General features: G+C 37.7%; 1 protein-coding gene across 3 annotated transcripts in view; it reads left to right on the top strand.

Moving 5' to 3' along the window:
* PIEZO1 (piezo type mechanosensitive ion channel component 1) overlaps window positions 1-23,464 on the top strand; it is a 627,492-nt gene that overhangs the window by 551,392 nt on the left and 52,636 nt on the right. For all 3 annotated transcript variants that reach the window (XM_053706596.1, XM_053705806.1, XM_053707404.1), the window contains 8 exons: window positions 1,840-2,028; window positions 4,322-4,496; window positions 7,180-7,285; window positions 9,258-9,405; window positions 9,489-9,703; window positions 17,497-17,655; window positions 17,947-18,094; window positions 18,905-19,093. In XM_053706596.1, coding sequence (XP_053562571.1) covers window positions 1,840-2,028; window positions 4,322-4,496; window positions 7,180-7,285; window positions 9,258-9,405; window positions 9,489-9,703; window positions 17,497-17,655; window positions 17,947-18,094; window positions 18,905-19,093 — 1,329 coding nt within the window. The remainder of the gene's footprint in view (window positions 1-1,839; window positions 2,029-4,321; window positions 4,497-7,179; window positions 7,286-9,257; window positions 9,406-9,488; window positions 9,704-17,496; window positions 17,656-17,946; window positions 18,095-18,904; window positions 19,094-23,464) is intronic.

The following is a 23,464-nucleotide window of genomic DNA, read 5'->3' as shown; positions in this document are numbered from 1 at the left end:
ATTTATTGATAGGGTAGTGTTAGGTTTAATTATAACTTAGGTTAGGACTTATTTTACAGGTAATTTTGTTATTATTTTAACTAGGTAACTATTAAATAGTTCTTAACTATTTAATAGCTATTGTACCTGGTTAAAATAATTACCAAGTTGCCTGTAAAATAAATATTAATCCTAAAATAGCTACAATGTAATTATAATTTATATTGTAGCTATATTAGGATTTATTTTACAGGTAAGTATTTAGCTTTAAATAGGAATAATTTATTTAATAAGAGTTCATTAATTACGTTAGATGTAAATTATATTTAAGTTAGGGGGGTGTTAGTGTTAGGGTTAGACTTAGCTTTAGGGGTTAATCCATTTATTATAGTAGCGGTGAGCTCCGGTCGTCAGATTAGGGGTTAATAATTGAAGTTAGGTGTCGGCGATGTTAGGGAGGGCAGATTAGGGGTTAATACTATTTATGATAGGGTTAGTGAGGCGGATTAGGGGTTAATAACTTTATTATAGTAGCGCTCAGGTCCGCTCGGCAGATTAGGGGTTAATTATTGTAAGTAGCTGGCGGCGACGTTGTGGGGGGCAGATTAGGGGTTAATAAATATAATATAGGGGTCGGCGGTGTTAGGGGCAGCAGATTAGGGGTACATAGGGATAACGTAGGTTGCGGCGGTGTACGGAGCGGAAAATTAGGGGTTAATAATAATATGCAGGGGTCAGCGATAGCGGGGGCGGCAGATTAGGGGTTAATAAGTGTAAGGTTAGGGGTGTTTAGACTCGGGGTACATGTTAGAGTGTTAGGTGCAGACGTAGGAAGTGTTTCCCCATAGGAAACAATGGGGCTGCGTTAGGAGCTGAACGCTGCTTTTTTCCAGGTGTTAGGTTTTTTTTCAGCTCAAACAGCCCCATTGTTTCCTATGGGGGAATCGTGCACGAGCATGTTTTTGAGGCTGGCCGCGTCCGTAAGCAACTCTGGTATCGAGAGTTGCATTTGCGGTAAAAATGCTCTACGCTCCTTTTTTGGAGCCTAACGCAGCATTTGTTTGAACTCTCGATACCAGAGTTAATTTTATGCTGCGGCCAGAAAAAAGCCCGCGGAGCGTTAACAGCCCATCTACCGCCAAACTCTAAATCTAGGCCAAAGTGACTGTGCTTGCACATGCCAGATGAACCAGCATTCTGATTAGATGTTTATAGTCCCTTTACAATAGGGTGTGGCTATTTAGAAACTTTTGACATAAAATAGTTTCTTTTTTTTCAAAGAAATGTTTGTTATTTTCTAGTCAGCTTTTTATAGAAATGCAGCATCACTTTAAATGTAACATGCCCCTTTAAGTATTCGCTATTAAGCTTGCAGAGTAGGATAGGTCATACTTAAAGGGATACTAAACCCAATTTTTTTCTTTCATGATTCAGATAGAGCATGCAATTTTAAGCAACTTTCTAATTTTCTCCTATTATAATGTTTCCTCATTCTCTTGCGATCTTTATTTGAAAAAGCAGGAATCTAAGCTAAGGAGCCGACCCATTTTTGTTTCATCACCTGGGTTGCGCTTGCTGATTGGTGGCTAAATGTACCCACCAATCAGCAAGCGCTATCCAGGGTTCTGAACCAAAATAAATAATTTCGGAGTAAATTAGAAAGTTGCTTAGGATTGCATGCTCTATCTGAATTATTAAAGAAAAAATTTGGATTTAGTATCCTTTTAAGTATCCAGTATGCACTCCACCCTCTGGGGAATGGAAAAGCACAATCTTTACAGGTAAATGACAGGAAAAGCAGGTAAATAATTAATATATGCTGCACTGTTGCTTATTTTTTTTCCCCCTATTCCCCTGCAGGTCATGGTAGTGATAAAGTACCTCTTCCAGTTTGGTTTCTTCCCATGGAACAGTTATACAGTGCTGGTGCGCAATGATGGGAAGCCCTTTTTTCCACCTCGTATTTTGGGGCTTGAGAAGAGTGACTCATACATCAAATATGACCTTATACTGCTGTTGACACTGTTCTTCCATCGGTCGTTGCTTATGGTGAGATTGGCCTATCCAAGCAGAATTTATCACTTGGAAGACAAAGCATTTTAGTTATAGTTCCTGTCTGGCAGCAGCATTATAGAAAGAAAATCTAGTGTGTGCTGGTATGTACAGAGCACCTACCTCAACGGAGGCTAAGGTTGAGATCTGAGTAGTAAATACACTAGTATACTACATTCACGTAATCAAATTTGGAGGGGTCATGTTGGCTTGTATTATAGTTATGTAGTTTGCCTTTGTTCCAAATTAGTGGGCAATAAAAATGAATAATAACAAATGAGTGAGCAAAAAATGAAAAACGGCAAAAATCTGCAAAAATCAATTACAGTGCACTTAAAAGTGAAAAATAAAAAAGTGGCTACAGCTCACAAGTGGTGTATGTGGCCTGCTGTGCAACAATGTAAAATTGTGAAAAAATAAAATTGAAAAAATTGAAAAGATGTTGAAAATGGCGAGCAAAAACACAAAAATTATATATCAAAATATGTGTTTGCGTTTAACTTTTATATTTTACTTTTGTGTTTTTGCTCGCAATTTTGTTTTATTTTTTTCACAATTTTACATTGTTGCACAGCAGGCCACATACACCACTTGTGAGCTGTAGCCATGTTTTTATTTTTATTTTTCACTTTTAAGTGCACTGTAATTGATTTTTGCAGATTTTTGCTGTTTTTTGCAACGCCGCTCCCTGCAGACTCGCGGCCAATAGGCCGCCAGTAGGGGGGTGTCAATCAACCCGATCGTACTCGATTGGGTTGATTTCCGGCGATGTCTGTCCGCCTGCTCAGAGCAGGCGGACAGGGTTATGGAGCAGCGGTCTTTGTGACCGCTGCTTCATAACTGCTGTTTCTGGCGAGCCTGCAGGCTCGCCAGAAACACAGGGCATCAAGCTCCATACGGAGCTTGATACATATGCCCCATTGTTTTTACTTAGCAATTTTACCAACATTGTTTTCACTTAACATTGTTAAAGGGACAGTCTAGGCCAAAATAAACTTTCATGATTCAGATAGAGCATGTAATTTTAAACAATTTTACAATTTACTTTTATCACCAATTTTGCTTTGTTCTCTTGGTATTCTTAGTTGAAAGCTTAACCTAGGAGGTTCATATGCTAATTTATTAGACCTTGAAGGCCACCTCTTTTCAGAATGCATTTTGACAGTTTTTCACCACTAGAGGGTGTTAGTTCACATATTTCTTATAGATAACACTGTGCTCGTGCACGTGAAGTTATCTGGGAGCAGGCACTGATTGTCTAAACTGCAAGTCTGTCAAAAGAACTGAAATAAAGGGGCAGTTTGCAGAGGCTTAGATACAAGATAATCACAGAGGTTAAAAGTATATTATTATAACTGTGTTGGTTATGCAAAACTGGGGAATGGGTAATAAAGGGATTATCTATCTTTTAAAACAATAAAAATTCTGGTGTAGACTGTCCCTTTAATCTAGCAGTGTCCTATATAGCACTGTTAACACTCAATAGGAGTAACTAGATAAAACATATATGTTTGAGATATTGTTTTAATATATTGTTTTAAGATGTTATCTAATATTATTTGCAAATAATTGTTTTAGACTGTTATATTATGTGCTGTTAAGATGCATGGATCCATGCTTTTTATAGCAGACTGAGTTTTAGCGTTATTAATGTCTATATGTACTTATATTAAATTTGATTACGTGATTGTAGTATACTAGCGTATTTACTACTCAGATCTCAACGTTCGCCTCCGTTGAGGTAGGCTCTCTGTACATACCCGCACGCACTAGATTTATTTGTTTGGCAGCTAGGTGCCAATTGTCCAGAGCCACAGGTTCATTTGCCTTAGCGCTAGGTTTACATATCCTAAGTTTATAGAAAGAAAATGTTATGATCTATTTGTTTGATAAAGTTTACCAAAAAGTGTTTAAAGTGTGGTTTGACCATTTGATTGTAATAGTTCTGAAGTTGAAAGTTTACTGGACCACAAAAGTATGACCAACATGTCCATCACCAGGGTTAGGTTCACCTCACTGACATAGCTAGAAGGAGAAAAATAAGTACATTTTAGATTATCCGTTTACTATCCAAAGGAGAATTGCTTTTTTTTTTTAACTTTGGACTACTGTACTAAACTCAAGCACAGAAGTCAATACACCATATTAAAATTTCCATAAAGATATAAGTGGAGCTCTCTATTGATGACATAATAGTTTAATTTTGTCATATCATATTTATTCATACATATAGATACATATAAGAACATTGCAGGTGATAGTGATAAATCCATCTGTTCTATGTTTGCAGTGCTACGGACTGTGGGATCGGAAAGATATGGACCCTGAACAAAAACCTCCAAGCCATGAAAAGCAAAGTGAACCTGAGATTCAAAAGGCAGAAGATCCTGAGCCAGCAGGAAGCAGCGGAACCTCCCTACGCCAGCGCAAGAGAGGAGAGTCACAAGGCAGTGAGGCAGACAATGGTGAGATTAGAAGAGCCGCAATTTTCAGAGCTAAATTATTAACACTCAATATGAGTAACATTCTTTAGATATATCAGTGAAAGAAGAAAAAATAAGGTAGGAATAGTAAAATTGAAATCAGTTGATGGTAGAATAATAGAAGGAGATAAGCAGATTACAGACTGTCTCAATGATTACTTCTGTTCTGTTTTCACAAAAGATTGTGAAGATACAATGTCTACATTAAGGGATGCTACGAAAAATAGAAACAAGCTTAACAGTAATCTTTTTACAGAGGATGAGGTTTTGTTAGCATTATCAAAAATAAATGTTAAAAAGGCAGTGGGTCCTGATAATATTCATCCAAGAGTTTTAAAAGAACTTTGATCAGTGCTAACTGTCCCATTATCTGATCTGTTTAATCAGTCACTATTAACAGGAGCTGTCCCAGATGATTGGAGAATAGCAAATGTAATACCTCTTCATAAAAAGGGCAGTAGAGAAGAATCTGGCAACTACAGGCCAGTTAGTTTAACTTCAGTAGTAGGGAAATTAATGGAAAGCCTCTTAAAAGAAAGAATTATGACTTACATAAAGACAAACAATTTAGAGGACCAAAATCAGCATGGTTTTACTTCAGGGAGATCATGTCAGACTAATCTAATTGACTTCTTTGATTATGTAACAAAAGTATTAGACAAGGGTGGAGCAGTTGATGTAGCATATCTAGATTTCAGCAAAGCATTTGACACCGTCCCACACAATAAACTAATTCACAAACTGTATCTCCTTGGTCTAGATTCAAAAACTGTGAACAGGGTGGAATGCTGGCTTAAGGACAGAAAACAAAGTGTCTTAGTAAATGGAGTTCATTCAGCAGAGGGGGCTGTTACTAGTGGTGTTCCTCAGGGGTCAGTTCTGGGGCCTGTTTTGTTTAACATATTTATCTGCAATATCAGCAAAGGGCTACAGGGGAAAGTATGTCTCTTTGCAGATGATACAAAAATTTGTAACATAGTGGATGTTCCAGGGGGGGTAGACAAAATTAGAAGTGATATACAACAATTGGAGGATTGGACAAACTACTGGGATCTAAAGTTTAACACAGCAAAGTGTAAAATAATGCATTTAGGGAAGAAAAATCCAAATGTTAATTATAGACTCAATGACACTTTACTGACTGTTACAAATGAGGAACAGGACTTGGGAATTATTATTTCAGATGATTTAAAACTTAGTAAACAATGTAGTAATGCAGCGAGAAAGGCTAGCAGAATGCTTGGATGTATTGGTAGAGGTATTTGCAGCAGAAATAGTAAGGTTCTTATGCCACTTTATAGATCATTAGTTAGGCCTCATCTTGAGTATTGTGTGCAGTTCTGGAGGCCATATCTTTAGAAGGATATTAACAAACATGAATCTGTGCAAAGGAGGGCTACCAAAATGGTACATGGTCTAAAAAATAAAACTTACCAGGATAGGCTCAATGACCTAAATATGTATAGCTTAGAGGAGAGAAGGGAAAGAGGTGATATGATAGCAACTTTCAAGTACATTAAAGGGTTTAGTAAAACTGAGGCTGTGGGTATTTTACATAAAATGGAAAATTCAAGAACAAGGGGTCATGAGCTCAAGCTAAAGGGTAGTAGATTCAGGAGTAATTTGAGGACGCACTTCTTTACAGAAAGAGCGATTGATTTACTCAAGAGGTAGTAGCAACAAACACTGTGGGGGACTTTAAAAATGCATGGGACAAGCATAAGGCTATCCTACGAACTAGATAAGTTTATACTGTTAGGTAAGGTCGGGCAGACTTGCTGGGCCTATGGCTCTTATCTGCCGTCAATATCTATATGAAAAAAGGGGGAAATAATACATAATCAAAGTATATTACAATATTTGCTATGCATAACTATACATTTTATATTAAAATCTCAAGGTGTTTACTATCCCTTTAAATTTACATTGAACACTAAATAAATGCTAGAATAATACATTGAAAGGAAAGATTAGACCGAGAATAATTTGCAGATGCATTTTTTGCATTTATTATATTAGTTGTTAAAATTTAAAAAAATATATGTGTAAAGCTGTGGTGTGCATAAAGCTATACCAACTGACAGCTTGTAAACTAAGTTTCCTTCTCTGCTGAAGCCAAGCAGGGACAGCTATAAAGGAGTCTCTACAGTGTGTAACCAATGATTCTGGAGGATAGCAGTGTTAAAGGGACATTAAAGGGATATGAAACAAATTTTCTTTGTTGCCTTGGTATCTTTATTTTAAAAAGCAAGAATGTAAGCTTAGGAAAGCGTAAGCCTTATTTGATCCACACCTAAATGTTTGTGAGAGCATTTGTGATTTTACCTACGCTGGAATAAAGGTTATTTTTTATGTAATCTGGGTTTGTTTTCTACGTCTATTTAAGCTTAGGAGCCAGACCATTTTTGGTTAAACAGTTGCAGATATCTAGATTGTGTCAGGAAGCATTATTTTTATATACATATAAACAAATGCTTATGTTGCAATTGACTGAGATGTAGAAGTGACAGTGAAGTGTAGTCTTGTAAGTATTTTTTTTAGATTTTTTTTTTTATTACTATCAATGCGGGGGGCGGGGTACAGCAGTTCTGTAAATCCATTTCCAGCTGCCTTGCTATTTTGTAGATTTGTTCTGTATCATTATTTTGTACCATTTGCCATACAGATCTTGTAATGGAAAAAACACCAGAGGAAGAGCCAAAGAGGAGAGGTCGTGCGGCTATCAAAGTGAAGATGCTAGGAATGAAGATTGAATATTTCTGTATACGTATGTAAGTGCCAGAATGGGGGGGGCAGGCCTGGTTTGGTCATGAGATAATAACCATGTTTAGGAAATGTCCAACTATAGGATTTCTGTCAACTCTCATATGGCTTTTGGACATATTCCCATGCACATAAATCAGTTCCCTTCCAAGAAAACTCCTCAAGCAGGATGTGATAAATTTGATTAGTAATGGAATACCACTTGCTCCAAGCTGGTGCTAGTCAAAAGCAGAGCATGCATTAGTCCAAATGGGGTTAAAACCATGGCTGTAGCTGCTCCTCCAGTTTTAGAAAGACCCTCTGGTAACAAACCGATCTTTTTAAATTCACATGGTCAAGATGATACCATCATAGGGAGCAAGTGATGCTAGGAATGGTATCTGGGAATAAGAAATTCAGTACAAATAGTGTTATAACTCCAACATTGATAAAATGTTCATCATTTACTTGAACAGTAAAAGATATGGCACCTTGGGTAAATGCAAGCAAAGTCAGTTTTGGCCATATCGGCATCAAACAAAGCTTGTGTGTTTACCATATGTGCTAATTTTTTTAATTGTTTAAATGCCAGCTTTTTAGCAGCACTATAGTTTGCGTGCTGTTTGTTCGGTATCAGACTTCTTTATTGCAGCTTGCAGTGTCTGAAAAGAGATTAAGTGATCGTTTGCATGATGTTCATCCTATGGGGCCGATTTATCATCTTCAGGCAGACATGATCCGCTGTAGCAGATCATGTCCGCCCTACAGTGATAAATTTTGTGAAATGCTTGTGCAATACCACCCCCTGCACATTCGCGGCTGCTAGCAGAGGGTGTCAATCAACCTGATCGTATCCAATCGGACTGATTGCTCTCTGCCGCCTCAGAGGTGGCGGACGAGTTAAGGAGCAGCGGTCTTAAGATTTTGTTTTTGTATTCTTCTTTCTTCCCTCTTACAAAGATGCAGATACAAAGTAGGTCAGATGCACCCACACTACCAGCTTAGTCTGTTCGTGAAGATGACATTTAACAAGTTTCAAAAAGATAACTATTTACATCATTGCTGATTAGTTGGGCCTCCTCAATTATTTACACTTCATTCAGCATAGGGATCCTGTTAATATCTGTTAAAGTTATAGTAAATCCTAGCGTTTGTAAAACGCTAGGATTTACCAGGGGACTTTTAGTCAGGCAGCCCACGGCAGAAGGCTATTTCAGCATAGACCACTATGTTATGCCTTACTAGCCATGGTTTGCAAAGTTTTCATAAGAAATAATGACGTGAACTAAGAATTATAACATGATTTGTGTTTACAAACTGTGACTTCCATCTGACTGTCCACTAATTATGTGGTTGATCATAATCCTTTAGAAGAGATATATCTAATGATTTGTCTATAAAAATTCCCCTAGACTTTAAAGGGATATTCCAGCCAAAATTTAAAACCACATGGTTGCATTTCTGTATTGAACATAAGAAATTTTGTAATATACATGCGTAAGCAAAAATGCTTCTAATAAAAGCTATAGCTGTTTCAAAGGTGTATTTAAGTATGCACCGTGCACCAGCATTTTAAACCAAACACTTGTTTGGATAGCTTAAAGTGCTTGTACCATCTGGTAATGACTCAATTTGTTAATTGCTGACATAATACAAGCCCCACTGATTATCTGAGCAGCTGCATTATTTAAAATGTGGGTGCAGTGAAAATATCTAGCTATGCTTCACATGCACGTGCAGAGAAAAATGTTAACACTAAAACAGTGATAACTCTTAATAGAAGCATTTTTGCCAATACACGTATATTGCAAATATGTTTCTATTCAAAGATGCAATAAATCTATGTGCATTTATATTTTGGAATATCCCTTTAATGGTGTTTTTCTGCCGATAATCATTAGATATTTTTTTCTAAAGGATTGTGATCGACCCCTATGTGCATGAAGGTGTAAAAGGGAATTGTCCCTAGTATTGCTTCAGTTCACCTTGTCTCTTTTGCAGGGTTCAGGGAGTATACCGCCCAGTGAAATCTTTCTTCCATGACATCCTGCACACAAAGTACCGCGCTGCCACAGATGTCTATGCTCTCATGTTCCTGGCGGACGTAGTTGACTTTGTGATTATCATTTTCGGATACTGGGCGTTTGGGGTAAGTCACCTTCTTATTCATTCATTCATTCCTTCTTTTGCTTGCCCTGATATATATATCCCTAAGCTACTTCTCCTCTCCAGAAACACTCTGCTGCTGCGGATATTGCCTCAACACTGTCAGATGATCAAGTCCCAGAGGCTTTTCTAGTTATGCTCCTCATCCAGTTCTCTACAATGGTGATTGATCGAGCGTTATACCTACGTAAAACTGTGCTTGGGAAACTCATCTTCCAGGTCATCCTGGTGATCGGTATTCATGTCTGGATGTTCTTCATTTTACCAGCAGTGACTGAGAGGTGAGACCCACAGTCTCTTCTCACCAGAGAAAAGGCCCATAGATGCTGTAACACACAAAGAGCCAGATTACAAGTGGTGCTCTATTGTTAGTGTGCGTCACAAAAACAAATATCGCGCCCTCGCTTATTTGTGCTCATATTACAAATTACAAAAAAAATGTACACCAAGCACAACCAAGCACAACATAAATACCACACTATAAATATATACGTATATATATTTGTGTGTTAATATGTGTATATACACATACAAACACATAAATATATATGTATATATTCAAATACATATATATTTATTAATTGCTGCGCAATTTGCCCCCTGTGCTGCGCTAGGTGGTTTGCAATGTCTTGTGAGCACTTGGTTTCCGGGCAATGTGAATGCAAAGTCGCATTCATGCGCTGGTATTACTCAATTTCAAAAAAGTTTTTCTAATACATTTTCCACAATTGAATCATTAAATTCTATGTGTATTTTTGTAGATAAATAATTTTATAAGCTTTTCTAAAGGATTGTGGTTGACTGCAAAATATTTTATCATGCATAGTAAGAGAAAAATATTTGCAGCATACATTCATTATTTATTTTCAACAATTCCATATGATTTAAATGGACAGAAAGGTAAAAACTGCATGGGTGCATTTACATTTTGAATATAAACTTTTTGTAATATACTTCCATAATCAAAAATACTTCTAGAAAAAGCTATTACTGTTTGTCAGTGGCATACACATATACTGTCAGTGCCCCATGCGCCAGCATTATAACCCCACACCTTCTCAGTGAGTGAGTGCTGGCTTGTATAGCACAAATTAAGCCTTCACTGACGCAATACACCACTGCCAGCTCTCTGAGAAAGTGGGGTGTTTGAATGCTGGTGCAGGGTAATTCACAGCCTATGTGTGTCTGCCGCTAAAAACAGTAATAACTTTTACTAGAAGAATTTTTGTTAATGGAAGTACAGTATATTGCAAAAATGTTTCTATTTAAAAATCAAAGGCACTCATGCACATGTTAATTTTTACCTTTCTGTCCGTTTAAATCAGTGGTTACCAAAGTGGGCGGAACTGCCCCCTGGGGGGCAGTGGGATTACTCAGGGGAGCACTAATAGGCATAAAAGGTGGAAGGGGGGCACTGGAATTACTATAGGGGTGCTAGTATGAAAGGAGTGGAAGAGGATGCTGGAGGGTCCCTCCAAGTATAATTATTATAATTTGTTGTGGTTTATTCTTAATGCACAAAGCAAAATAACTTTCTTTCTTTTTTAAGTTTTATTGCACTTTGCCTTCAAGTCTTTTTCATTTATTATACTCCAGGTTTATCAGCAACTTACACTATGATAAAATACAGCCAGTTGTACTGCAGGCTTGCGTTTTTTGTTTTGCCAGCACTGTACATTAGCATGTATTATTAATATTAACTGTACAGTTTAGAATCATTGTGTAGTAGCAGGAAACACAGCTTATGCCTGTTGTGTGTGTCTGAGTAGCTTTGGTTTTTTTGTTTTTACTTAAAGGGACAGTCTAGTCCCAAAAAAACTTTCATGATTAAGATAGGGTATGTAATTTTAAACAATTTTCCAATTTACTTTTATCACCAATTTTGCTTTGTTCTCTTGGTATTCTTAGTTGAAAGCTTAACCTAGGAGGTTAATATGCTAATTTCTTAGACCTTGAAGGCCGCCTCTTAAGAATGCATTTTAACAGGTTTTTCACCACTAGAGGGTGTTAGTTCATGAATTTCATATAGATAACACAGTGCTCGTGCACGTGAAGTTACCTGGGAGCTATCACTGATTGGCTAAACTGCAAGTCTGTCAAAAGAACTGAAAAAAGGGGCAGTTGGCAGAGGCTCAGATACAAGATAATCACAGAGGTAAAAAATATATAAATATAACTGTGTTGGTTATGCAAAACTGGGGAATGGGTAAAAAAGGGATTATCTATCTTTTAAAACAATACAAATTCTGGTTTAGACTGTCCCTTTAACTGTCATGGGATTTTATTGTAAACTTCCTTAAATTGAATAGGGAAATAACACGAGTGTGCATGAGGCTCAGTCCCTTGCCTGTCCTTGGACAGACATACTGATTTGCTGCTTAAAGTCCTTTACAGTGGGGTGTAAATACTTAGGGCATTTTGAGGTAAAATACCTTTCTTTTTTACAGGTGATATTTTCTAGTCAGCTTTTTACAGCTATGCTGCATCACTTTCAAGTGTTTAAACATTTGGGTATCATGTTCCTTTAACTCATCCGCCAACTCTGAGGTGGCGGACAGCAATCATTCCGATCAGATACGATCAGGATGATTGACACTCCCTGCTAGCGGCCGATTGGCCTAGAATGTGCATGGGGCGGCATTGCATAAGCTTTTCACCAGAAATGCTTGTGCAATGTTAAATGCCGACAGCGTACATGTTCACCCGCCGCTTGATAATTTCAGTCTCTTAATCTCCAACTTTGGCGATTTTAAGACTCTTGCTAAGTGACATGAAACCAGAGATTAGGAAACCGGTATTAATTCATCAAGCCCATCCATCTTAACAGTTTTTGAACAGTGAAGTAATTACTAAATGCGATTTATAAGACATTTGCACATTGACTTGAAAAGCTGGTATCAGAGGATAAAGATAATACAGTTTTAATAACATTTTTTAAAAAAATAAAATCAAAATTTAAATATGCTTAACTGTCCCTCTTTTAAATTATATTGTGTTATCTTTATTAAGGGTTATGCACTGCTGGGGCCACCTCAAGGCTTTCAGAGTTAAATCATCCTGCTCAGATCTGATCGGAATGACAAACTCTGCGTGACTGACTGTGCGAGAGCAAGGTGGCATATCTGCACAAGCTATTTAAAATGCAAGCATAATGGATGCTGCCCACAAGTCGTAGTGCCCAGTGGACAAGGTTCCTGGAGGCGAAACTTGCACGCCAGATTGTGAAAAATGGGGCTACTGGTCTAAATATTATTTTTATTTGTTATGTTAGGGTGGCGCTGATGGTGAGTAGATAGAACCAGGGGGGGGGGCAGTTACCTGAATAAGTTTTGGAACCACTGCTTTAAATGGACAGTAAACACCTTGCACTTTTTTTCTGTAGTCTTGCAATTAATGAACAAAGCGAGTTTGCAAATGTTTTAAATATATTAACACATTATTTGTTGCAAATATTTTTCAATGGCCATTTCCACCAACCCCTTGAATTATTTGATTTACCATTGGAGTAGACACAGCTAGCCCACATGCATTATATTAGCAAATTCACCATTGTTATCTAATAATCTCTATTGGAGCCAATCACAGATATATACTGTATGTGGCAGGGTTAGGCTAGTAAAGTCTGCAATGTGCCCTCCCAGTTTTCAGGATTAGAAAACTCTTAATTATTTACTTAAATTACATGAAAGCGGACATAACAATAATAATGTGCTGAAAAGTGGTTACAATACACATATTAAAACATATTCAAATAAATCTCTTTAAAGGGACATAAACACTTTGAGATAATAAAAAATTATAAATCGTATATATAAAAACAACTCTGCAATATACTTTCATTATTTATTTTGTCCCCTTCTCCTGTAATTCTGAAATTGTGAGCTTTTCAGTTGCTGTTAGAAATGGAAGTGCAGGCCACTGTTATATTCCACACAGCCATTGGCTGCACACCCCGGTGACCTATTTATAACTGTCCCTAATAAGCTACCGCAGAGAAGGTAACCTAAGTTATAAGATGGCAGCTCCCATTGTTTTATAGACAATAAAACTTTTCACTTATTTTGTCAATATTTAAACAGCTAATGAAACCTTAAAAAATACATCTACATGTTATTCTCAGACTAATCTTTTCTTTGAATGCATCCTTCTATCTATAATTTATAAACCGCTAGATTTAGAGTTTTGTCGGTAAAGACCCGCGTAGCTAACGCTGCTTTTTTCCCAGCGTTCCCTTAAGACAACGCTGGTATTGAGAGTTGTCTGAGTGGCTGCGTTAGGCTCAGCAAAGGGAGCGTTGAGCCTAATTTAGCTCCACTTCAACCCTCAATACCAGCGTTGCTTACGGTAGCGGTAAACTGGAAAAACGTGCTCGTGCACGATATCCCCATAGGAAACAATGGGGCAGTTTGGGCTGAAAAAAAAGCAGCGTTCAGCTCCTAACGCAGCCCCATTGTTTCCTATGGGGAAACACTCTCTAAGTCTGCACCTAACACCCTAACATGAACCCCGAGTCTAAACACCCCTAACCTTACACTTATTAACCCCTAATCTGCCGCCCCCGCTATAGCTGACACCTGCTGTTTATTATTAACCCCTAATCTGCCGCTCCGTACACCGCCGCAACCTACATTATCCCTATGAACCCCTAATCTGCTGCCTCTAACATCGCCGACCCCTATATTATATTTATTAACCCCTAATCTGCCCACCCAACGTCACCGCCAACTTACCTACACTTATTAACCCCTAATCTGCCGACCGGACCTCGCTGCCACTATAATAAATCTATTAACCCCTAAACCGCCGCACTCCCACCTCGCGAACACTAGAATAAATAGTATTAACCCCTAATCTGCCCTCCCAAACATCGCCGCCACCTACCTACAATTATTAACCCCTAATCTCCCGCCCGCACCGTCACCGCTACTATAATAAAATTATTAACCCCTAAACCTAACTCTAACCCTAACGCCCCCCTTACATAAATATAATTTAAATTAAACTAAATAATATTCCTAAAATTAACTAAAATAATCCTATTTAAAACTAAATACTTACCTAGAAAATAAACCCTAATATAGCTACAATATCATTAATAATTACATTGTAGCTATTTTAGGGTTTTTATTTATTTTACAGGCAACTTTGTCTTTATTTTAACTAGGTACAATAGCTATTAAATAGTTAATAACTATTTAATAGCTACCTAGTTAAAATAAGTACAAAATTACCTGTAAAATAAATCCTAACCTAAGTTACAAATACACCTAACACTACACTATCATTAAATTAATTAAATAAATTACCTACAATTAGCTAACTTAAAATACAATAAAATAAACTATTCTATAATACAAAAACAAACAAACACTAAATTACGAAAAATAAAAAAGAATTACAAGATGTTTAAACTAATTACACCTAATCTAAGCCCCCTAATAAAATAAAAAATCCCCCCCAAAATAAAAATATGCCCTACCCTATTCTAAACTACTGCCTAGATGCCACCTGAATGAACACTTCTACCGGATGGAGGACCTCTTCTTGCCCCGCTTGGATGAAGACTGCTACCGGATGAAGGACCTCCTCTGCGCACCTTGGATGAAGAATTCGGCTTGTCTGGGTGAAGACGACTCAAGGTAGGATGATCTTCAGGGGGTTAGCGATAGATTTTTTAAGGGGGGTTTAGGTGGGTTAGAGTAGGGGTATTTTGGTGGTGGGTTGTAAATGTTGGGGGGGGGGTATTGTATTTTTATTTTCAGGTAAAAGAGCTGATTACTTTGGGGCAATGCCCTGCAAAAAGCCCTTTTAAGTGCTGGTAAAAGAGCTAATTACTTTGGTAGTTTAGAATAGGGTAGGGCATTTTTTTATTTTGGGGGTATTTTTTATTTTATTAGGGGGCTTAGATTAGGTGTAATTAGTTTAAACATCTTGTAATTCTTTTTTATTTTTTGTAATTTAGTGTTTGTTTTTTTTTGTATTATAGAATAGTTTATTTTATTGTATTTTAAGTTAGCTAATTGTAGGTAATTTATTTAATTAATTTAATGATAGTGTAGTGTTAGGTGTATTTGTAACTTAGGTTAGGATTTATTTTACAGGTAATTTTTTACTTATTTTAACTAGGTAGCTATTAAATAGTTATTAACTATTTAATAGCTATTGTACCTAGTTAAAATAAATACAAAGTTGCCTGTAAAATAAATATAAATCCTAAAATAGCTACAATGTAATTATTAGCTATATTAGGGTTTATTTAGCTTTAAATAGGATTATTTTAGTTAATTTTAGGAATATTATTTCGTTTAATTTAAATTATATTTATGTTAGGGGGGGTTAGGGTTAGGGTTAGAGTTAGGTTTAGGGGTTAATAATTTTATTATAGTAGCGGCGACGGTTCGGGCGGGAGATTAGGGGTTAATAATAGTAGGTAGGTGGCGGCAATGTTAGGGAGGGCAGATTAGGGGTTAATACTATTTATTCTAGTGTTTGCGAGGCAGGAGTGCGGCGGTTTAGGAGTTAATACATTTATTATAGTGGCGGCTAGGTCCGGTCGGCAGATTAGGGGTTAATAATTGTAGTTAGGTAGCGGTGACGTTGGGGGGGGGCAGATTAGGGGTTAATAAATATAATATAGGGGTCGGCAATGTTAGAGGCAGCAGATTAGGGGTTCATAGCTATAATGTAGGTGGCGGCGGTGTCCGGTCGGCAGATTAGGGGTTACATTTTTTTATTAAAGTGGCAGCGATGTGGGGGGGCCTCGGTTTAGGGGTACATAGGTAGTTTATGGGTGTTAGTGTACTTCGTAGCACAGCAGTTAGGAGCTTTATATTCTGGCGTTAGCCCATAAAGCTCTTAACTACTGACTTTTTTTGGCGGTAGGAGTGTTGTCGGTAGAGGGTCTACCGCTCACTTCTTCCAAGACTCCAAATACCGGCGTTAGGCAAATCCCATAGAAAAGATAGGATACGCAATTGACGTAAGGGGATCTGCGGTAGCCTCGAGTTGCGGTAAGGAAATGAGCGTTAGACCCTTTCCTGGCTGACTCTAAATACCAGCGGGCGGCCAAAAGCAGCGTTAGGACACCTTAACGCTGCTTTTGACAGCTAACGCAGAACTCTAAATCTAGCCGTAAGTGTTTAATGTCCCTTTAACACTGATAGTGTGCTTTTTGTCAACTGCCTGCTGGGAAGCTAGAGTACATCTTTCAGGATCTAGAACCATTGATTAGTGCAGGAGATAATGTGTATCTGTCCCTAGTTGGTCACAGTAGAGTAGTTAGAATAAAGAAAACTTAAAGGGACAGTCTACACCAGAATTGTTATTGTTTAAAAAGATAGATAATCCCTTTATTGCCAATTCCCTAGTTTTGCACAACCAACACAGTTATATAAATACACTTTTTACCTCTGTGATTACCTTGTATCTAAGCCTTTGCAAACTGCCCCCTAATTTCAATTCTTTTGACAGACATCCATTTTAGCCAATCAGAGCTGGCTCACCTGAACTCCACGTGAGTGAGCACAGTGTTATCTATATGACACACGTAAACTAACACCCTCCAGTGGTGAAAAAATGTCAAAATGCCCTGAGAGAAGAGACGGCCTTAAAGGGCTTAGAAATTAGCATATGAACCTCCTAGGTTTAGCCTTCAACTAAGAATACCAAGAGAACAAAGCAAAATTGGTGATAAAAGTAAATTGGAAAATTGTTTAAAATTACATTCTTTATCTGAATCATGAAAGTTTATTTTGGACTAGACTGTCCCTTTAAGGGTATTGTTGTTTGCTACAAAACAAAAAAACTTTAATTCCTGTGAAAACATGCTCTAATAAATTAAATGATATAAATCTATTTAAGCATAAAAATGAGGAACTTGTATGCCCATTAAAGTAATCATTTGCAGGGGATACTGTTAACAGCGTTTGTAAACTTCTTACTTTAGAGGGACAGAGGTCCCAAGTAATGAAAGATTGGTTGAGAGTTACAGTACTTTATGAATAGATTATTTTGCTAAAGATGATATGGTCGTATATCGGTTGACCTGACTTATTTTTTTTCCCTGTATCTGCAGAATGTTCAGTCAAAACATTGTGGCCCAGCTGTGGTATTTTGTGAAGTGCATCTACTTTGCATTATCTGCCTATCAGATTCGTTGTGGGTACCCAACTCGTATATTGGGCAACTTCCTGACCAAGAAATACAACCACGTCAACCTCTTCTTGTTCCAGGGGTGAGAACATGAGTTGTAGATTTATATCTAATCTGACATTGTATCTTCATGTAGGAAAGACATATCTAGGAGTACAAAAGAAAATACATTAGTTTGCTCGTTTTGTCATAACAGTTGCCATTCTTCATTTTTGTCTTCTTAAATATAAAATCACTTCACACACTCATTGTTAAACCAAATTTAGCTATGTGCAGCTGTGTTGTCTAAGTATTGGGATCAGTCTTATTGTTTATGATCATATTACCCCTAAAGAGTGCTCAGTTTATCTCCTTTTACATTGTTTTTTGACAGTTTCCGCTTGGTTCCATTTCTTGTGGAACTAAGAGCTGTTATGGACTGGGTGTGGACTGATACTACCTTATCCCTGTCCAACTGGATGTGTGTGGAGGATATTTACGCCAATATTTTTATCATCAAGTGCAGCCGTGAAACAGAGAAGGTGAGGCATTTACATAGCTACATATGATCTTTAATTAAAACTCATTGATTTAAGAAAAGCAGTATATGCTGTCCATGAAATTAAAGGGACAGTCAACACTAAAATTGTTCTTATTTAAAATCGTAGAAAACGCCTTTACTACCCATTCCCCAGCTCTTCACAACCAACATTGTCATATTACTTTATAATATTTAAACCTCTAAATTTCTGCCTGTTTCGTAGCCACTAAAGACAGCCGCTTATCACATGGTTTTTTATTTGCTTTATACAATAGGAGATTGCTAGTTCATGTGAGCCATGTAGATAACATTGTGCTCATGCCCGTGGGCTCTGCACAACACAGCTGAAATGCAAGTCAATAGATAATAAATAAAAAGTCATGTGATCAGAGGACTGTCAAAAGAGACTTAGATACAAGGTATTCACAGAGGTAAAACGTGTATTAATATAACTGTGTTGGTTATGCAAAACTGGGGAATGGGTAATAAAGGGATTATCTATCTTTTTAAAATGTTTGAGTTGACTTTCCTTTTAATAAAAGCAAGAGACAATCCTTTCAGTGTAGTTTTAGTATGACTGACATGCATAATACTTTTTAATATTTATGTAAAACATTTTTACCACATTTTCACCATATTTTAACAGACCATAAATGTGCTGTGCTGTGCATTTAAAAGGTTCTGTTTTGTAGCTGTTTTTATATAGTTGCTGTTAACATCAGAATTTACCCATATTTGTTTGAGAATAGAACATTATTTGCAGGCTAAAATAGAATGCTATAATTTGCTTTTTTTTATTCTCTTTGCACAGAAATATCCCCAACCCAAAGGTCAGAAGAAGAAGAAGATGGTGAAATATGGGATGGGTGGTCTGATAATAGTCTTTCTTATTTGCATCATCTGGTTCCCCCTGCTTTTCATGTCATTGGTGCGATCCGTGGTGGGTGTGGTAAACCATCCTATAGATGTTACCCTCACCCTCAAACTAGGAGGATATGAGGTAAGAAAATGGAAAGTTGCACTTCTTGGGAAGGGATAAGGGGAAAGAAGTTACAACACATTTGTCAAAAAAATGCTTCTTTTTAGTGTAGGTATCTCGTTCCCCTTATAGTTCAATAATCTGTGTCTGTAGTTAATGCAATGTATGCATTTCCCAGGTTTGGGGATCACTGAAATTCTGGTTAGTAATAGCTATGGAGGTATCTCATTACCAACCAAAATGGATTTAAATATTCTAGCTAATTTGGTGACTAAAATATCACAAAGATACAAATAGAAAATACCTGAGTAGTCATCCAGCCCAGGGGCTTTATTGACTTTCATGTTTCTCTTGTTAGGTGTTTCCAGTCCACGGATCATCCATTACTTGTGGGATACAGGAAGTTGCAAGAGGATCACCCACAGCAGAGCTGCTATATAGCTCCTCCCCTAACTGCCATATCCAGTCATTCTCTTGCAAGCTCTCAACATAGCTGGAGGTAGTTAGAGGAAAGTGGTAAAATATAGTTAGTTTTTTCTTCAATCAAAAGTTTATTGTTTTTAAATGGTACCGGAGTGTATTATTTTATCTCAGGCAGCATTTAGAAGAAGAATCTGCTTGCGTTTTTCTATGATCTTAGCAGAAGTAACTAAGATCCACTGCCGTTCTCACATATGTCTGAGGAGTGAGGTAACTTCAGAGGGAGAATGGCGTGCAGGGTATCCTGCAATAAGGTATGTGCAGTTAAGTTTTTCTAGGGATGGAATTTGCTAGAAAATGCTGCTGATACCGGATTAATGTAAGTTAAAGCCTAAATACAGTGATTTAATAGCGACTAGTATCAGGCTTGCTATCAGAGGTATATACTCTGATTAATGTGCAATATAAAACATTTGCTGTGATGTTTAATCGTTTTTATATATGCTTTGGTGATAAAACTTATTGGGCCTAGTTTTTTCCACATGGCTGGCTTTATTTTTGCCTAGAAACAGTTTCCTGAGGCTTTCCACTGTTATAGTATAAAAGTTACAGTTGGTGCAGTTAAAATTACAAACTGTGATATTCAGCTTCCCTCAGCAGTCCCCTGCATGCTATAGGACATCTCTGAAGGGCTCAAAAGGCTTCAAAAGTAGGAGCTGTGGCAGTTGTTATGACTGTTTAAAAAACATATTTTTCGTTTTGTTAATCTGTTTTTTGTATTAAGGGGTTAATCATCCATTTCCAAGTGGGTGCAATGCTCTGCTAACTTGTTACATACACTGTCAAAATTTTGTTAGTTTAACTGCCTTTTTTCACTGTTATTTCAAATTTTGGCAAAATTTGTTGCTCTTAAAGGCACAGTAACGTTTTTGTTTTGTTTTTTATATATTGCTTGTTAACTTGATTTAAAGTGTTTTCTAAGCTTGCTAGTCTCATTGCTAGTCTGTATTAACATGTCTGACATAGAGGAAACTCCTTGTTCATTATGTTTAAAAGCCATGGTGGAACCCCATAGGAGAATGTGTACTAAATGTATTGATTTCACTTTAAACAATAAAGATCAGCTGTTATCTTTAAAAGAATTATCACCAGAGGATTCTGACGAGGGGGAAGTTATGCCGACTAACTCTCCCCACGTGTCGGACCCTTTGACTCCCGCTCAAGGGACTCACGCTAAAATGGCGCCAAGTACATCAAAGACGCCCATAGCGATTACTTTGCAGGACATGGCGGCAATCATGGATAATACCCTGTCAGCGGTATTAGCCAGACTGCCTGAATTCAGAGGAAAGCGCGATAGCTCTGGGGTTAGACGTAATACAGAGCGCGCAGATGTTTTAAGGCCCATGTCTGATACTGCGTCACAATATGCAGAAGCTGAGGAAGAGCTTCAGTCTGTGGGTGACGTCTCTGACTCGGGGAAACCTGATTCAGATATGTCTACTTTTAAATTTAAGCTTGAGAACCTCCGGGTGTTGCTTGGAGAGGTTTTAGCTGCTCTGAATGACTGTGACACAATTGCAGTGCCAGACAAATTGTGTAGACTGGATAAATACTACGCGGTGCCGGTGTGTACTGACGTTTTTCCAATACCTAAAAGGTTTACAGAAATTATTACTAAGGAGTGGGACAGACCCGGTGTGCCGTTTTCCCCCCCCCCTCCTATTTTTAGAAAAATGTTTCCAATAGACGCCACCACACGGGACTTATGGCAGACGGTCCCTAAGGTGGAGGGAGCAGTTTCTACTTTAGCAAAGCGTACCACTATCCCTGTCGAGGACAGTTGTGCTTTTTCAGATCCAATGGATAAAAAATTAGAAGGTTACCTTAAGAAAATGTTTATTCAACAAGGTTTTATCCTGCAGCCCCTTGCATGCATTGCTCCTGTCACTGCTGCTGCAGCGTTCTGGTTTGAGTCTCTGGAAGAGGCCTTTCAGACAGCTACTCCATTGACTGAAATACTTGACAAGCTTAGAACACTTAAGCTAGCTAATTATTTTGTTTCTGATGCCATTGTTCATTTGACTAAACTAACAGCTAAGAATTCTGGATTCGCCATCCAGGCGCGTAGGGCGCTATGGCTTAAATCTTGGTCAGCTGACGTGACTTCAAAGTCTAAATTACTTAACATTCCCTTCAAGGGGCAGACCCTATTCGGGCCTGGTTTGAAGGAAATTATTGCTGACATTACTGGAGGTAAGGGTCATACCCTTCCTCAGGACAGGGCCAAATCAAGGGCCAAACAGTCTAATTTTCTTTCATGTAATTAGCAAGAGTCCATGAGCTAGTGACGTATGGGATATACATTCCTACCAGGAGGGGCAAGGTTTCCCAAACCTCAAAATGCCTACAAATACACCCCTCACCACACCCACAAATCAGTTTTACAAACTTTGCCTCCTATGGAGGTGGGGAAGTAAGTTTGTGCTAGATTCTACGTTGATATGCGCTCCGCAGCAGGTTGGAGCCCGGTTTTCCTCTCAGCGTGCAGTGAATGTCAGAGGGATGTGAGGAGAGTATTGCCTGTTTGAATTCAATGATCTCCTTCTACGGGGTCTATTTCATAGGTTCTCTGTTATCGGTCGTAGAGATTCATCTCTTACCTCCCTTTTCAGATCGACGATATACTCTTATATATATATACCATTTCCTCTGCTGATTTTCGTTTCAGTACTGGTTTGGCTTTCTACAAACATGTAGATGAGTGTCCTGGGGTAAGTAAGTCTTATTTTCTGTGACACTCTAAGCTATGGTTGGGCACTTTTTTAATAAAGTTCTAAATATATGTATTCAAATTTATTTGCCTTGACTCAGGATGTTCAACATTCCTTATTTTCAGAAAGTCAGTTTCATATTTGGGATAATGCATTTGAATCAATCATTTTTCTTACCTTAAAAATTTGACTTTTTTTCCCTGTGGGCTGTTAGGCTCGCGGGGGCTGAAAATGCTTCATTTTATTGCGTCATTCTTGGCGCTGACTTTTTTGGCGCAAAAAATCTTTTCTGTTTCCGGCGTCATACGTGTCGCCGGAAGTTGCGTCATTTTTTGACGTTCTTTTGCGCCAAAAATGTTGGCGTTCCGGATGTGGCGTCATTTTTGGCGCCAAAAGCATTTAGGCGCCAAATAATGTGGGCGTCTTATTTGGCGCTAAAAAAATATGGGCGTCGCTTTTGTCTCCACATTATTTAAGTCTCATTTTTCTTTGCTTCTGGTTGCTAGAAGCTTGTTCCTTGGCATTTTTTTCCCATTCCTGAAACTGTCATTTAAGGAATTTGATTAATTTTGCTTTATATGTTGTTTTTTCTCTTACATATTGCAAGATGTCTCACGTTGCATCTGAGTCAGAAGATACTTCAGGAAAATCGCTGTCTGGTGCTGGAACTACCAAAGCTAAGTGTATCTGCTGTAAACTTTTGGTAGCTGTTCCTCCAGCTGTTGTTTGTATTAATTGTCATGACAAACTTGTTAATGCAGATAATATTTCCTTTAGTAATGTACCATTACCTGTTGCAGTTCCATCAACATCTAATGTTCAGAGTGTTCCTGATAACATAAGAGATTTTGTTTCTGAATCCATCAAGAAGGCTATGTCTGTTATTCCTCCTTCTAGTAAACATAAAAAATCTTTTAAAACTTCTCTTTATACAGATGAATTTTTAAATGAACATCATCATTCTGATTCTAATGACTCTTCTGGTTCAGAGGATTCTGTCTCAGAGGTTGATGCTGATAAATCTTCATATTTATTTAAAATGGAATTTATTCGTTCTTTACTTAAAGAAGTACTAATTGCTTTAGAAATTGAGGATTCTGGTCCTCTTGATACTAAATCTAAACGTTTAGATAAGGTCTTTAAATCTCCTGTGGTTATTCCAAAATTTTTTCCTGTTCCTGGTGCTATTTCTGAAGTA

Source organism: Bombina bombina, chromosome 1 (assembly GCF_027579735.1).
Source record: "Bombina bombina isolate aBomBom1 chromosome 1, aBomBom1.pri, whole genome shotgun sequence".
Taxonomy (NCBI): Eukaryota; Metazoa; Chordata; class Amphibia; order Anura; family Bombinatoridae; genus Bombina; species Bombina bombina.
The sequence above is the reverse complement of the archived record's forward strand: the minus strand, read 5'-3'. Positions and strand labels throughout refer to the sequence as shown.